At 43.0% G+C, this 15,461-nt stretch overlaps 1 protein-coding gene across 1 annotated transcript in view; it reads left to right on the top strand.

Moving 5' to 3' along the window:
* Positions 1-7: 7 nt before the first annotated feature.
* The window catches only part of Ptchd4 (patched domain containing 4), a 169,233-nt gene continuing 153,779 nt past the window's right edge, over positions 8-15,461 (top strand). The window contains exon 1 of the mRNA XM_004624088.3: positions 8-354. Within this exon, the coding sequence (XP_004624145.1) occupies positions 349-354 (6 nt within the window). The 5' untranslated portion in view covers positions 8-348. The remainder of the gene's footprint in view (positions 355-15,461) is intronic.

A 15,461-nucleotide genomic window follows, 5' to 3' on the forward strand; every position in this document is an offset into this window, starting at 1 on the left:
GGAGGGCTGCGGGCGTGCGGCCGCGGGCTGGGCGTGTGCGTGGGCCGGCACCCCGTCCTCTTCCTCACCGTGCCCGCCGTGCTGACCATCGCCTGCGGCCTCAGCGCGCTGCGCCGCTTCCAGCCCGAGGGCGACCTGGAGCGCCTGGTGGCCCCCAGCCACAGCCTGGCCAAGATCGAGCGCAGCCTGGCCGGCAGCCTCTTCCCGCTGGACCAGTCCAAAAGCCAGCTCTATTCGGACTTGCACACCCCTGGGAGGTACGGCAGGGTGATCCTCCTCTCGCCACCCGGGGACAATGTTTTGCTCCAGGCCGAGGGGATCCTGCAGACCCACCGAGCCGTGCTGGAAATGAAGGTGAACCACAGGGGCTATAATTATACTTTTTCCCATCTGTGTGTGTTGAGAAATCAGGATAAGAAATGCGTGCTGGATGATATTATTTCAGTGCTAGAGGATCTCAGGCAGGCTGCCGTCTCCAATAAGACAACAGCCAGGGTGCAAGTGAGGTATCCCAACACTAAATTAAAGGTATGCTCCTCCTGCATGCTTCTGCCGATTAAAGAGGCAGCACTTCATTTCTTGCCCTAAACAAGCAAAGAAAATGCAGAGGTCTCATCCTTACCACTTGGAAGCGAAAGCTTCTTTCATTTCTGGGGGTGGGGGAAAGATGGGCAACTGAGCGACGAACACAAGCAATGAATGGCACGTCTAGATATTAAGAAATTCAAAGCCAAATCGAACAAATGCAAAAAACAAAAACAAAAACAAAAAAAAAAAAAAAAATCTAAGAAAAAAAAAAAAAAAAGAACAAAAGAAAAAAAAAAAAAAAAAAAAAAAGTTTCTGAGACCCTGCAGTTACATCTTTGTTCAGGGTTAATAAATCAGTGAATGGAAGGGGGCGGGGGAATTTTGACCAGTTGGGGGATTTCTTTTCATTCGGGGGCTCACTGTATTTCTTATTACTGATTACACATCCTCCCAGTGCCATGTCCACTGTATGCCTCTCCAGCCTGGCTCGACTGTGACATGCAGGGAGTTCGTGTTTGCTGCCCGTGAATGTATGTGAGATCGCTGGATTGTGAATGCATCAGTCATTCCAGGAATTGTGTGTGTGTGTGTGTGTGTGTGTGCGCGCGCGCGCGTGCTGCAAAAGCAGTAGAAATCTGTGCAGGAAAACAGGAGCGTGCACCTGACTGATGCATTGGTTTGCTGAGTCCTTTCTCATAAAAAAAAAAAAAAAAAATCCAACCCCAGTAAGACAGTTGTAACAAGCCAATAACAGAAGGAAAGAAGAAAAACCCACAATCAGCAAAATTTGCAAACCATGATTGGCATCAGCAGTCAGTGAAACAGAGGGTTGTTTGGTCCCTCCCTTCAAATCTTGTCCCTCAGATGAATTTTCTAAATTCATTCTACACTATCAGGATGGAGCTGCTGCAGGCAATGAGGCATGCAGTCTCCAGGTGACTGAAGTTTCAGGGACAAATGTGACTTCCAAAAGAGTCACTGCACCATCTGTGTGCTCGACCCTGTGCATGCTCAGAAGCTGCACTACCACAAGCTCCAGGACAGGTGTTTCCTGAGAAAGAGGAGGAGGAGGAGGAGGAAGAGGAGGGCTCTTTCTCCTGGTATGGGTGAGGACATGCTGTCTTCCAGGTTGGAACTGGGCTAGGAAAGCCCCAGGCTCAGGAAATAGAAATCCTAATTGGGAAATACACTCATTGCCTATTTATTGGTTTAGAAGAGTCACCACCTATATTCAATAACTTTCTCAGGTTTTTTGAGAGAAAACAAAAACTTCCCTTCCCTCAAATTAAAGAAGGGTTTGGTGCACTTAGGGGACCTTGTACACTAATCCTTGTTTGAATGGATCCAGAGGCCGGTGAGGGTCTCAGCTTCACAAAGCCGAGCAGCCCTGCATAGACGAATCCCCAGCTCTCAAGCAAGGGAGGGCTTGCCTGCTTCACACGGACTGATGGGCGCATGAGGACTCTGTGTGCTTGGGCAGCATGCTTCTCGCCTCCCAAATCCTTTGCCATGACCATTACCACTTACTCAAGAAAGGATGTGGTGGAGAGGTAATCTTTCTAGCCTGCAGTCTTCCACTGGGTTCTCCCCAATGCCAATTATCTGTAGTGAAGAAAGATGGGGAACCATGTTGTGTTTAAACCTCAGTGTACTTTCCCCACTGAGTCAAGTATGCAGTTCATTAATATGTATAATGATGTGGGTCTGCACTGCCTGTATTCAACAGCACCCTGCAGGTAAAAGAGCGGTGTCCACTCAGCATCGGTGTCATGCTGATAATCTGGGAGAACCACCTTAACATTTACTGTGCAAATCTCGGAGGTATTCCTTTTACCCACGTGTTATTCATCAGCTATGTTCCTATGATTTGCCGTGTGCTCTTCAAGGCATATGAGACAGTGCAGTAAGGTTCTGACTTCCTTATGATTTGTAAACAGATGCCAGCACCCTCACCCAGAGTTACCTGGAGGTGGGCACTCTGTGGTCTGGGGTGCATCACTGAGCCGGCAGGCTGCTGGGCCTATAACAGGTGCCTCATCCAAACTTTGGAACTGGTTGGTTGGCTGACACACGTCTTGCTAGAAGTCAGTGTGTCCTCAAGGAAGAGGAATGGTCGATTAAATGAACACATGTATTGCAGATGGGCTGACAGTCTCTTCTCTTCTACCTATTTACATCAGGGTTTCCTCGAGTGTGTTGGTTTGACTGCACCATGGCGGTCCTAAGGTATGTGGAGTACGTGAGCCCTGGAGTCCCTCTGAGAGCAGTGGGCCTCTGAAGGCCAGATGAAGCCTCACACATGCTCGTACAGTGTAAAATGTTGTTGAGTGAGAACTACAGATGCTTAGAATTCTTCTGAAAGGGTTTCAAAGGCTACCAGAGTCAGAGCTTTCTGGCAGGAAGCAGATGAAACGGCCTTCTGTTGTGACTGTGTATCATTTGGAAATGTTTTAATTCACATGTGGCTGTGGTTCTCAGCGTCTCTGTGACACTGATGTGTGTTGGTGCTGATAACTGCTAGTGTACGGTCGGTCTTTCTAGGCACAGTCTTAGCCCTCTGATTCTTTTTGTTTTTCTCCGCTGTATCACAGCCTCTATTCTTCTTAGTCCTGTCCAATATGGAAAATTTCAGTGTTGCAAAGTTCTGATAATCTGGGAAAAATCTGGAGGTATTCATTGCACTCTTTTATGATTCATTGGTTGTATTCGTATGATTTGGGGCAGGGGGTGTGTGAGTTGAGGAAAGCTAAAGAATAAGCCTTCGTGGCAGGATGGTGTGGGAAGGAATTGGCAATCAATTCATGAGGGAAGCAGGAGGTCAGTGCTGGGACAGCGTGGAGGTGTGTGAGCAGTCACCATCCGGAGTTATGACAGTCAGAGGTCATCTTCCAAGTGCTATAAAGACATCCAGGTAGTCATCAGCTCAGACAGGTTTAGAACTTCTGATAAGCATCATATCTTGACAAGGTGATTCAGACCAGCAGGAATACAGAAAGTTGCCTTTTGTAGGATCTAAACAGAGGCTTAGATAAATCTGGTATCAAAAAGCAGCAGGAAGCTTTACTACAGAAGAACAAATCCTGTACAAGTTTTCAAAAGCTCTGTAGAAAAGACGCCAAAATCTGAAGTTCCTGCACCTGTATACAACGTGAATCCTACAACCTGCCCTTCATTATAATATCTGCATAATGTCCTTGATTAATCACAAACATTGTGTCTTATATTGCTTTTATACTAATCATCCCCCACCCCAATCTGTCTAGGTTCAGAGTGTTCACAGCAGATACTCATTGTTGGGTTTTATGGATTAATTTGTACATCAGTTCGGCAACATCACAAAATTATTGTCATTTTTGAACCTCTGTGGAATACTTTTATGTAAAGGTATCCTCTGTATCCCAGATTTCTGTGAAGTGCTTTTGACTATGATAATTTGGGTATTCTTTTTTTTAACCTATTAACAAAAAAAAATCTGTATGCATATATTTTTTTCACATAAACAACCTCACTGTGGCCAGACTGAATTTTTAGGTAAAATATTTAACATACTGTGGAAGTTGGAGTCGTGATTAAAGCAAAACAGGCACCCAAGATCCTTAAGCAAAGACTGTTCTACACCTCAGTGAAGGTTTCCCTTGTCATTCAGGGAGCTCCAGTGGCAATGAGTGACATTCTCTTCTTCTTAGGTAAAGTACGAGCCTCACTTTTCAGCGGGCAAGTTGTCAAAGACATAGGTAAAGATGCAGCAGACAGGTGTGGTCTCTGGAAAAGGCTTTCATTCCAAGTTTAGACTGCAACATTCTGGCAAACTGGAAGTGATTGCCCTGTCACATGACCTTCTATTAAACTCCATTGATAATGACACCTCCGAAGAGCTGTACAGGAGAAGTCAGCATGGGCCATTATAGCACACTTCAGAACAAGTGTGGAGAGACTTTGCTTCTTTTTCTTTTTTAAAAGTCTTTTCTTTATTTCTTTGGTACAGAGTCTCACTACACAGCTCAGACTCGTAGCGATCCTCCTGTCTCAGCCTCCCCAGCTCTGGAATTACAGGCATGCATCACCACGGCTAGTTTCAGTGGCCAGCACAGCAGCACAGTTTTGTGCTTGCCAGGCAGTCGCTTAGACCGACGAGCTATCTCCCCTGCCTCTATGTCTTAAGAGGAAGGAATACTCCTTTGGTATCCTTGGGTGCATCCTCCATGTTAGAAGTTGTTGTAGTCAATTCTTGAGCTGTAATCTCAGGGAAAGAACAATTACAGCCTACATGAAAGGTGATGATGGGTATTTTCTTTGGAGATTCACAGGAAAAGGTATTCTTCATTTTTTTTCCCTAATTCATTCTAAAACCTCTTAAAATATACATGTCAGGATCTTCTTTTTTATTTTGATTTATGTTACCTTTCTAGTTCTACCCCAATGTGGGGAAACAAGAATTTGTTGAATGTTCATCTTGCAGCTTAAGTATGTCCAGGTGTTTTGCACATAGTATGTTGTCTGTTTTTTATAAGTCTGGGAGTCATGGGGAGTACTTTTGTTCCCATTTTATAGATGAAATCCAAAGACCTTCAGTGATTTCCATGAAACCCCAGCAAGACCATGCTGGAGCTGAGACTGAAATCTAGGACTGTCTGATACCATAGTACCATAGTAAAGGATGTTCACCCCCTGCCCTACTCTCTGTAACAACAACCCTTTGAACTAAGAAATAACAAGGGCCATATATCCGCAGTCATGTCCAACCCATAACAGGAAAGAAGATCGCCACTCATCTACACAAAGTGGCTAGGGAATAGAAATGGCACAAAGCACAGCATTCATCTTGGCAAACTCTGCCATCTGCCCAATGTAGAGCTTGCAGAAAAAATTTAGCAGACTTACTGCCAAGCCATTTCTCCTTTAACATCATTTAACACGGAGTCTGAACAAGCCAGGGTAAGGCTCCGGGTTCAGCTGTCCTCTGGCCCTTGGGGCTTCTGTGCCACACCCCTCAGACACTTTCTGGGTGAAATTGGTATTAAGAAGAAGGAATTGATGAGATGATGAGAGATAGAACAAAGCACTTTAAATTCAGAAATGCTCAGGAGATGTGGGTTCTCACCGAGAGTTTTAAAGACCAGTTGTGTGACATAATACAGGGCTCATCACTAATTTAGGTGGCAGCACTTTCCTCTTGTAAAATAACAGTGCTAGGCCAACAAACTGCAGGAATTTTTATTGGATAGTGAGATTCTATCATTCTTATGTAACATTCTGCCATATAAGGCATAAGATCCATGTATAATGACAGTGGAGAAAAAGACATATACTAGAATATTTTTTCCTCTGGGGTAAAATAGATATGCATCATTAGATTTTAATGATACCACTGAAAAGTGTTAACCATACTATCCTTAACTGAGGCACTGTGCATACTTCCTGGCTCCACGCAAGGCCTTATTCACTGAACTTTTCTGAGCCCCAAGATGGGTAAAACCTCCTTGATAATGAGGCTTAACTTCTGCTTCTCGGCCTCACCAAAGACCTGATTGAACTCAAATTAATGTTTATAACTACTTATATATGTTTCTTTGCAATTCGATGATTAGGAAAGATTTAAAAAATAAAATAAAAGCTAGGTGTGGTGGTACATGCCTGTAATCTCTGCACTCAGGGAGGCTGAGGCAAGGGGATTGCTGTGAGTTTGAGGCCAGCTTGGGCTGCATGAGTGACTCCAAGTCCAACTTAAACTGCACAGTGAAACCCTGTCTCAAAAAAAAAGAAAGAAATAAAGAAAGAAAGAAAGAAAGAAGAAAGAAAGAAAGAAAGAAAGAAAGAAAGAAAGAAAGAAAGAAAGAAAGAAAGAACAGAAATTCTCTACACTCTTGGTCCAGTTTCCTACCCTACACTGATCTGATGATCTTTTCCTCAGTGGTTCAGGATTTCACCAGCTTGGGGTGGAAGTAGGGGAAGTCAAAGCCGTGCACAACGCAGGTGAAAGAGTACAGACAGCACCCTTTTACCTCTCCCTGTCATCTTAGGCAAGAATTCATTCTAACGGCTGTTTTTAATCTTTTCCGCTTGAAACTTATTAAAACTGAAGTGTTTCTATAATGTTTTTCAACACATATTGTGTTTAGAGAATGTTTTTCATTTTAACCTGTTTGCTGTGGCACCATGCACCCCTGGATCTCACTGCTTTTAATTCTGCCTCAAAGTTGAGCAGAGAATGCTCAGGCTTATATCAGATACGTCCAGACATTTTTCCACTTACTGAATATAAACACTATTAAAGAAGGAGCAGAGGGCTAGTGAGACAGCTCAGCAGACTAAGAGCCTGCCTGGCCAGGGCAAAGTCCTGATTTCGTCTTTAACTTAGTCAAACAAATCACCCAGGCCCAGGATGAAAACACAGACATGACTCATTTCTGTGGGCTGTCACTTTGAGGGAGCTGGTGGACAAGGTTACATTTGTAACAGCCCTCCAGGCTCTGACTTGACTCAAAAGCATGTTAAATTGACCGTAAGCCCCCCCCCCAAATAAGTAAATCTTTGTCTTCTAAGACCTTCCTCCTGAAAATGGTAAGTAAGGTTGTAGAGTCAGCCTCACTCACTGGGTTGTGAGAAGTTAAAACTGCCCTGGCCTCCCCAGCGTTTGCGTGGTAACCGGCCTCCATGTGGCTCACATCCACAGCAGTGGGAGGTCAGGTCTTAGACTCCAGGCTGAACTCAGTCCTCCTGATTTGTGACTTGAGTTTGAGAGCATGCATTGTTGCGGATTTAAAGCAGCATAAGAAAAACAGCAAGAGAGCCTCTCGATTAAGGTATGTGACGGAAACATGAATGGAGCATCTGGTGGATTACTGAGGGACTGTTCCACATTGAAATCCTCATGCCTATCCCCTAGGGGGGACCTGTCTCCCGGGTAAACTTAAAGCTGATTACAAGTATTTGGTATTTTCTGAAAGTGTTGAAATTAAACCTAACCATCTCTTGGACAGAAAAAGAAAAATCAGTGATTTTTCTCACGTTTTTTGCAGTTATTTCACAATAATAGCAACAGTAAGCCTTCGTTAGTCCAATTATGTTATCATTATATGAGAACATAAGGCATAAGAATCACACACAGAAGCCATAAAACTTGCAGGAGGGGGAATGGAATACAAAAATCACAGTGGAGTGTCCCTTTAAAGTGCCATTGTAATCCATACTTTCTTTAGATAAAGTCATTAGATCTGAGTTGTTCGTTGAAATCAAGGCTCATTTTCCGTTATTCAGACAAACCCTAGGGGCTCTGAAAGGTGCTTGATGAGTCTCACTCATGAATGGCCTTTGTTTAGTCACAGGATCTGTGTTGGAACTGTCAGCATGTCCTCTTTGGAACCCCCTTCCGACACAGAGAGGCCTCGCCTGGGATCCCTGGTTTCCCCACTGTCTCGAGAACTGGAGAACACAGTGCAATTGGAGCTCAGTGTCTCTGATCCCCACAAGGGTGGATTCTAGCAATTGTGGATGGAAAACATTTAAGAACAAAATGCAGTAGAACTAAACATGTGGATCTTTTTTTTTTCTTTTCATAATTCCCTAAACAATGCAGCATAGAAACATAGCATTTGCATCATATTAGATATTATGCCTAATGTAGCAATGACTCAGGACACAGGAAGGTATGTGAGAATTATATGCAAATAATGCTATTTTACACTGAGGACTTGGGCATCTATGGATTTCTGACTTCTTTGCAGGCTGTATCAGTGTGGGTGGGATATAGTACCTCAGTCTTATGGTATTAAAAGCCACCTTCCTGAGGAGGTCACTGTGAGCTGACAGGATGGGGTGGACCTGGCACCTAGACAGCACTGAATGGGAGACACTCTGAGCAAAAGCTAGAGTGACCCAGTGAGGGATCCATCAGATAGATCATGTCTGTGGATCCAGACTGACCAGGTTTACCTCCTAACACAGCCCCCATTACAACCTTGGGTCCACTTCTAACCCCTTTGTAACTCAATTTCCTCCATCTCTTAGTACTGTGTGTATTAAGTGGGCTTGTAATACCTAAAACGATGCTTCTAAATCCCTGATTGGCTCCTGGCGATTCTGTTAAAATTGCAGTTGTCTCCAAAGTCTAGAGTTGATTGAGATTCTGCCTTTCTAGTGTGCTTCAAGTGATGCTGATGCTTCTGTTTCAAGCCCCACATGCTGTGGTGGGATTGCATCAGGGTCTAAGAATGGCACTTGCTTCACTGTAAACCTGGAAGTGCCAGCGGTTAACTCCTTTAGCACTGCTGTTTTCCCTTATCCAAAAAAAACTGCCTTTAAACTGATTTTCTTTTTTTTTTTTTCAGATTTAAGCAGATTAAACTGATTTTCTTATGGGCCTGCAAACTGATGTAAAAAAGTTCTTTGTATTTCAACACAAAGAGCTGGAACTCTCTCTGCTGAATGGGTAGTCTTCACCATCTTCTGAGTAAAGGCAAAGAGATGCACAGAGTTCTGGAATCACTTTTCTGTTCCCTTTGCTAAGAACAGTAAGGAGTGGAAAGGGAAAGGGGACAGCTCTTATTCTGTGTGGGCACTGGGTCTCGGAGCTCTTTGGAAGTATGTCTGCATGATATTCCATGCATAAAGAGCTTTATCCACTTCTTTGTTTCTTGCATTCTGTGATGTCCTGGTTCTTCTCCTCCTTCCTTGGAGGTTCTCTGTACCTTTCCAATTTGTCCTATGCTCTTATGTATGGTGTCTTTCCCATAAAATGGTCTTCTTCATTATCCATTCTCTCAGTGTTCTCATCCAGCCAAACGTGGGTTATTTTGTCCGTGTCTATAGGCCATCTGCAGTGGCTGAGGTATGCACATAGAAATATCTCATTAGTTATCACATCCTGATCATGTAAAGCACAGGTTGCAAGTGGACTCCTTGGGGACCAAAGCCTTGGCTTTGGCTGGGAACTTGTGAGAAGTGCAGATCTGTAGGCCTTGCTCTTGATCTGCTGCAACTCTGGAGGTAGGACCTGGAGTATGCAGCCTTCAGGTGACCAGCCTCTGCCATCACCTAAAGTCAGGGACACTGACAGAGCTTAAAAACACTGATATGTAGATCCCTTCTCCCAGGATTCGGCATAATTAATTGAGGAGCGGCTGGGCATTGTGACCTTCGGATCTCTGGTGCAGGTTATGATGGGTTGCCAAGGCTGGGAGCCAAAGCCTCTTCCTCTTTCCTTTCCCATTCTCTCAGCCTTTCCCTTGGGCCTCCTTATGTCTAGGCCTACGGATTACAATTTTTCACACAACAACCTATGTACAAGCCCATGTACATCTCATGGCATACTGCCCCTAACCAAGGCTTACAAGAACTTCTGATAGCCTGGAGAAGAAATTACAAACTCCTTACCATGACCTCTGAGGACTTTCCTTGGCTAAATCCCCAACTTCACTTTTATATTTGGTTCATATCAAATCAAATGCTGCAAGCAGCCAAAGCAAACACATTCTAAACGTTCCTGCTTTCAGCCCTTCGTTTGTACTGTTCCTTTCACTGACAGTGTCTTTCACATTGTCAAAATCATACATATCTCTTCAAAGCTGATGCCCCGAGCCCCTTTCTACAGGGGGCTTCTTGAACTAATGCAGAAACAGAAAGCACCTTCATGCACTTTGGGAAGCTCTCTTCATCTCAGTGATGTACTTTGGAAGTGTGTGGGAAGTCTCTGCGCTCTCTCTATCACTAGGCACTCCTAATGAACTGATAGAGTAGTAGATTTCTCTGCACAAATTAATTTTCCTGAAGGACCTGGCTGGAGGGAAACAGAATGTAGGACAAACCTTGAGAAATGCTGCAAAGAAGACAAAGGCCCACTCCACTCTAACCTCCCATGACAACGTCTACGTTCCAGAGTGTTAGCTACAAAAGGCCAGAAAAGCTGTTTCCTTTACTGGGCCACAGACACCCTAACTTTGGATTCAGAGAACAGAGGGCCGCCGGGAGAGGAGGAGAGAGCACTCTGTCCCCATGGTGTCAGCTTATGAGAGGCTGCAAGACAGCATGACATCCCTGGGACACCAGCAAGCACTGCCAGAATTAGCAAATGAATACACAGGACACCTAGCAAAACCAAATCCCTGATAGAAGTATGCTTTTTAATATAAGTATGTAAAGATACTGCATTCCTAGTTATCTGAAATCTGGACTTAATTTCTTCTTCTGTACATGATCTGGCATGTCAGCACTGGAGAGGGTCATGGAATCACATCTGGAGAATCCGGCACAGCCAGAGTGTGCACTCACTCCTGGCGGGCAGCGTCACCGGGGGCTGGAGAGGAAGGCCAGAGAAGATCTGATTGGAAGCTAAGAAAGCATATGTTCAGGACTCCTAGAAATTCTCAGGGAAAATTTGCACTGACTGGAGTCCTATTAGAGTGAGGTTGACAGCAAAGGAAGTTTTAATTTTCATCTGATCTCCCCATATACTCTGGACTATGAAACCCTAGCTGCATTTACTATTTTAATGGTATCAAGAGTGCCAAGACTATGCTGGATAGACTGCACTGAGCCCTTTTGTTTTATACTTTAACTGAGAGAATATGAACATTACATATAAATATATGAAGGGTATATGTATATGTATATATATGTTATAAAAACTATATACATATCTATGTACACCTGTATGAGAAAATGTTAATATACACAGATGATGAATGCAGACATGAGCATGTGTAGAGTAGAAATATTTGCAAACAGAAACTCCAAAATATTAGAGGAATGGGTTGCCCATTCCCTGCATGGAACCTTTGTTGCTAACATTTGTGCAAAGATGTCTCTGGGTCTTCAGAACCTGTCTTATTTTCTTTGGAAATTGCAGTTTATAAGGAAGGATGTCACACCGTGTTCACATGGCTAGCTTTCTTCACATAATTTAAAGCCAGACTCTTGCATATGTGTAAAAAAAAAAAGCCACTGTAAAATGAAGCAAGTGTAGAAGCATTCGCTCAGGCTGGGGACCCTCACTGAGCGCTGTCTTGGGTTGCCTGAATCTGCCTGATGGGGCATTTCCCGCTCCTTCCCGCTAAGAGTGCAGAACACTGGATGCCCCCTGAAGGGCCCTACACTGTTCTCGTGTAACTCTCCGCCCTCGTGGGAGAAGCCTAGTTTGTCTCCTCTCCTTTCCTTTCTGCCCAATGAAGTCAGTGAGGACAGAGCTTGCGTGAGTGGGGTGGAGCCTGAGGCCCCAGTGTAAGGACAGGGCTGGGTCACCAGGGAGTGACCTAGCGAGGACTCTGTGCCAGGGCTCCCCAGGGAACCAGAGAAGCTTGGGGCTGAACTAGTTTACTGTCCCCCTTTCAGAGATAGTGCATGTGTCTCTGAGGGAATGGCACATGAGGCTGGCATTCCACCATGGCCCTTATTTTCCTCTCATTCTTTTTTTTCTTTTCTTTATCTTTTTTTTTTTAACCTTGGGGATGATTTTGAAGAAACTGAATCCTCTCTGGGCTGTGAAGATTTGGACACCATCTCTTAACAGAACACACACCACCTCTTGTCAGAATGACTCTTCCTAAGAAAAGTTCAAGTTTTGTATTTTTATAGTTAACTTGTCTTTGAAAAAGTTGCTTACACAAAGGTGTGGTCTTTTCCATCTTCCTCCTGATGGAAAATGATTTTGGCCACTGATTGCCACTGCCACAGGAGCTCTTCATTGCATCTTTCCCTGGGTTGGTTTCTGGTTGAACTGCAGTATCAAACTTGCCAGGGTTTCTTTGTGGCAGTCGGGCCTTTGAGCCTGAAGCAACAGCTGTTTTTATGGAGTGGGCCCTGTTTCTTCATGACTTAAGATTGGACCGTTGATTATTGAGTCCCTCTTTTAAATTGTTAAAATCATCATGAAGAAAGTAGTAAACAGGAAGCAGACAGATATATTTTAATCTAGTTTTTTGTTTACTTGTATGACTTCAGGTATGTTACTTAATATTTCTATCCTTCAACTTTTCAAGATAGGATCTTTTTTTTCTTAACCAGGGATCTACTCAGGACCTTGTGCTTTCTGGGCAGGGTCTTATGCATCTGAGCTATCCCCCAGCCCCTTCTCCAACTTTTCTATAAAAGAATAGCTTTGTTTATACCAACCCTGCACATTTTCAGAACTTTTTTTAGAGCCATTATGTTTATTCAAAACTTCTTATATTTGATCATCTCTTAACAATTTGTATATTTCTTTCAAAAATTAATTTAAGCTCAAAATCATGACATTACAGAAAGATTAAGAAACCAAAAATCACCACCCCATTTAACAACTCTCTCTATATATGTGTACAAATCTCCAGTCTTTAACTGCAACGTATGCAGTTGACATCCAAGATTACACTTCTTTTTTATCCTACTTTCATTGCTTCATAAGTATATGCGTAATTCTTCTACTGATTCCACAACTGTACAGCAAGTAGTTGTGACACCATTTATACAAGTATTTAATGTTATCTTCAGACTACTTCTGGACAGCGTTTTGGGGCTGACTTTCACATCCCTAACAGGCATAAGAAAGAAAACAAATCCTCTGTCTTGTCACTAGGATCTGTAGGAAAAGAGTATTTTCTTGTGAAGTAAAACCATTTGTGAAAGGAAAATATGAATGTAGGTCAGCAGATGCCAGGGAAGCAAGCTCCCCCAGAAAACCCTTAGATGAAAATCAGGAGGACCAAAGCTATTTGTAAATGAACTCCCCAATGCTATACTTTGAAAAGCACTACATTTGAAAGTTCATTAAGGTGTGATGAATACTTCAGTTTCTAAGAGTACCTCATGGCTTCTCAAATTAAGAAGTAAAGTTTCACTGCTTTGACAAGGTTGGGATCAATGATTCTCCAAAGAAATACTTCAGGAACTTTCCTTTACACAATGGCCAGGGCCCCTCTCCAGACCAATGAAGTAAGAATCTCTGGGAAGGACCTGAACACTGTTGTCTTCAAGCTCCGTGATGATTCCAGAGTGTAACGAGACTGAGGAACACTGGAGGACGGTGGATCTGTGGAAGAGCACTCTGGCCAAGCTCTTCTGCAGACAAGGTGAGAGGATAATGGGAAGAAAGCCCTGGTGAGAACCCAGGCTGCTTCTGCAGAAACTCAACTTCACTCAGTCTTGGGCCTCGGACAACCAAACAAATGTTTTGACACAGGGGCCACAGTCCTGTTTCTCACAGGTAAGTTCTCTCTGTGAGAGCTCTGAGGCAAAGGCAGCAATTTCTCTTCTTCTGTGCTTCTCTCATGCATAATTGACTGGCCAAAAATATGATGTCTTCATCAATTTGTTATGCTCCAAAGATGTCGCATCTTGCTCATCATTGGGAAAATATATCCCTTGACACTCTTAAAAGCACTCTCACTGAATGCATTTCTGTAAGGAGATTAATAAAGAAAAAACCTGTAGGCACATGGTAAATATTTATTGTTATAGCGATAAGGCCAAGTCTAATAAATTTCAATTGCTCAAGGAATGTAACACTAGGGCTTGAAATAAACTTTCAAATTCTATTAAATTGTTATTAGTTCCCTGACTTCCACCAAGATAACCTAAATCCAAGATATCTTGACATCTCAGTGTTTGCTACATTTTTAAAAACCAACTGACACCCATTGTGAGCTTATACTTTTGATAAGCATGTAGGAGAAGACAGAGAAATATGTGTCCAAAGAAAGATCGGGTGAATTAATTCTGATCTTATAACTGTCACATTCTGAGCATGAAAAGCATGATAGTGAAGAGTTTTAAAATACTCTTGAAACTTAAAGTCTTCAACCAAATTGTATATCTTTTGTCTCATCACCTGTGAAAGCGATAGTATAATTATTTTCTAGATCCATCTACCGGTTTTAGCAACCTTGAGCTAGCTAACTTGTTTGTAAACAGATTCCAGTTTTCCCCGATCAGTGTGGCAAGTCACCCATATTAAAACAAAATTAACAGCGTGTCAATTAAAGAAAAAGTGTGTTCATTAAAGTGTAATGAATATTTAAAGTGGTTCCAGCTAGATAGGAACTATAACAATCTAAGTGCCCGTCGTGGGTCACTGCAAAGCTTCTCCATTAGCTACCCAGTGGGTTGACAAATCATACGCTCCTCTTATTGTTTTTAAATGGCAATTACAAATCACTGGATACATGAAATGAAAGGGTATTCGCCAGTGAATATGGGCTACGTGTGGGGTATGCACCACTGTCTGTGAGTGACTGCAGATATACAGTGCAGAAAGAATGCTAAATTTGTAGCAAGTGCCCCATTCCCATCTTTATATTAAATATCTTTTGCTAAAGGTCAGAGCACTTTACAGAGTTGAATCAGAATTTTGCAGAGCTACATACAACAAAGAATGAACTCTTCTATTTACTATGCCAAAGAATGGCAAGTGCTTATGGCTACCGTATGGGAGTTCAGCATATGTTGAGCATATACTTTTGTAAGACTTCATGGAGAAAGGCTTATGGAAGGTTATCTAATCAACACACTTGAGAAAGCTTCATTCTATGTAAACTCTCTTGGTAGCCTACTCTCTGTTTAATGTCTGTCTAGAGGAAAATTGTTCCTTGTTTCTGTTTCAAACAAGGTTATTCTGAGTTCTTCCTCCAATAAATAGAGCCCTGATCTTGCATTTATTAACCCTCCTCTACCTGTGACCTTAAAAATGGCAATTACATCCTTTTAGTCTTCTCTCTCTGACTGAACTCTCTTACACATAGACTTCATGCTTGAGCATTTACCATTTTGCTTTTAGTAGCTGAAATAGAAAACTTAAATTCAGAGTATTGGCCAGTGAGATAGCCCAGCGGACTAAGCACCTTCTTCGGCAAGTGCAGGGACCAGGGTTCAATCCCTGTAATCTCAGCACTGGGGAGGTTGAAAACTGGAGGATCTATTTTCAGATCAGATCTAGAAGTCTGATCTGTAGAGTGAGACCCTGTAGA

Source organism: Octodon degus, unplaced genomic scaffold (assembly GCF_000260255.1).
Source record: "Octodon degus isolate 3935 unplaced genomic scaffold, OctDeg1.0 scaffold00005, whole genome shotgun sequence".
NCBI classification, from domain to species: Eukaryota; Metazoa; Chordata; class Mammalia; order Rodentia; family Octodontidae; genus Octodon; species Octodon degus.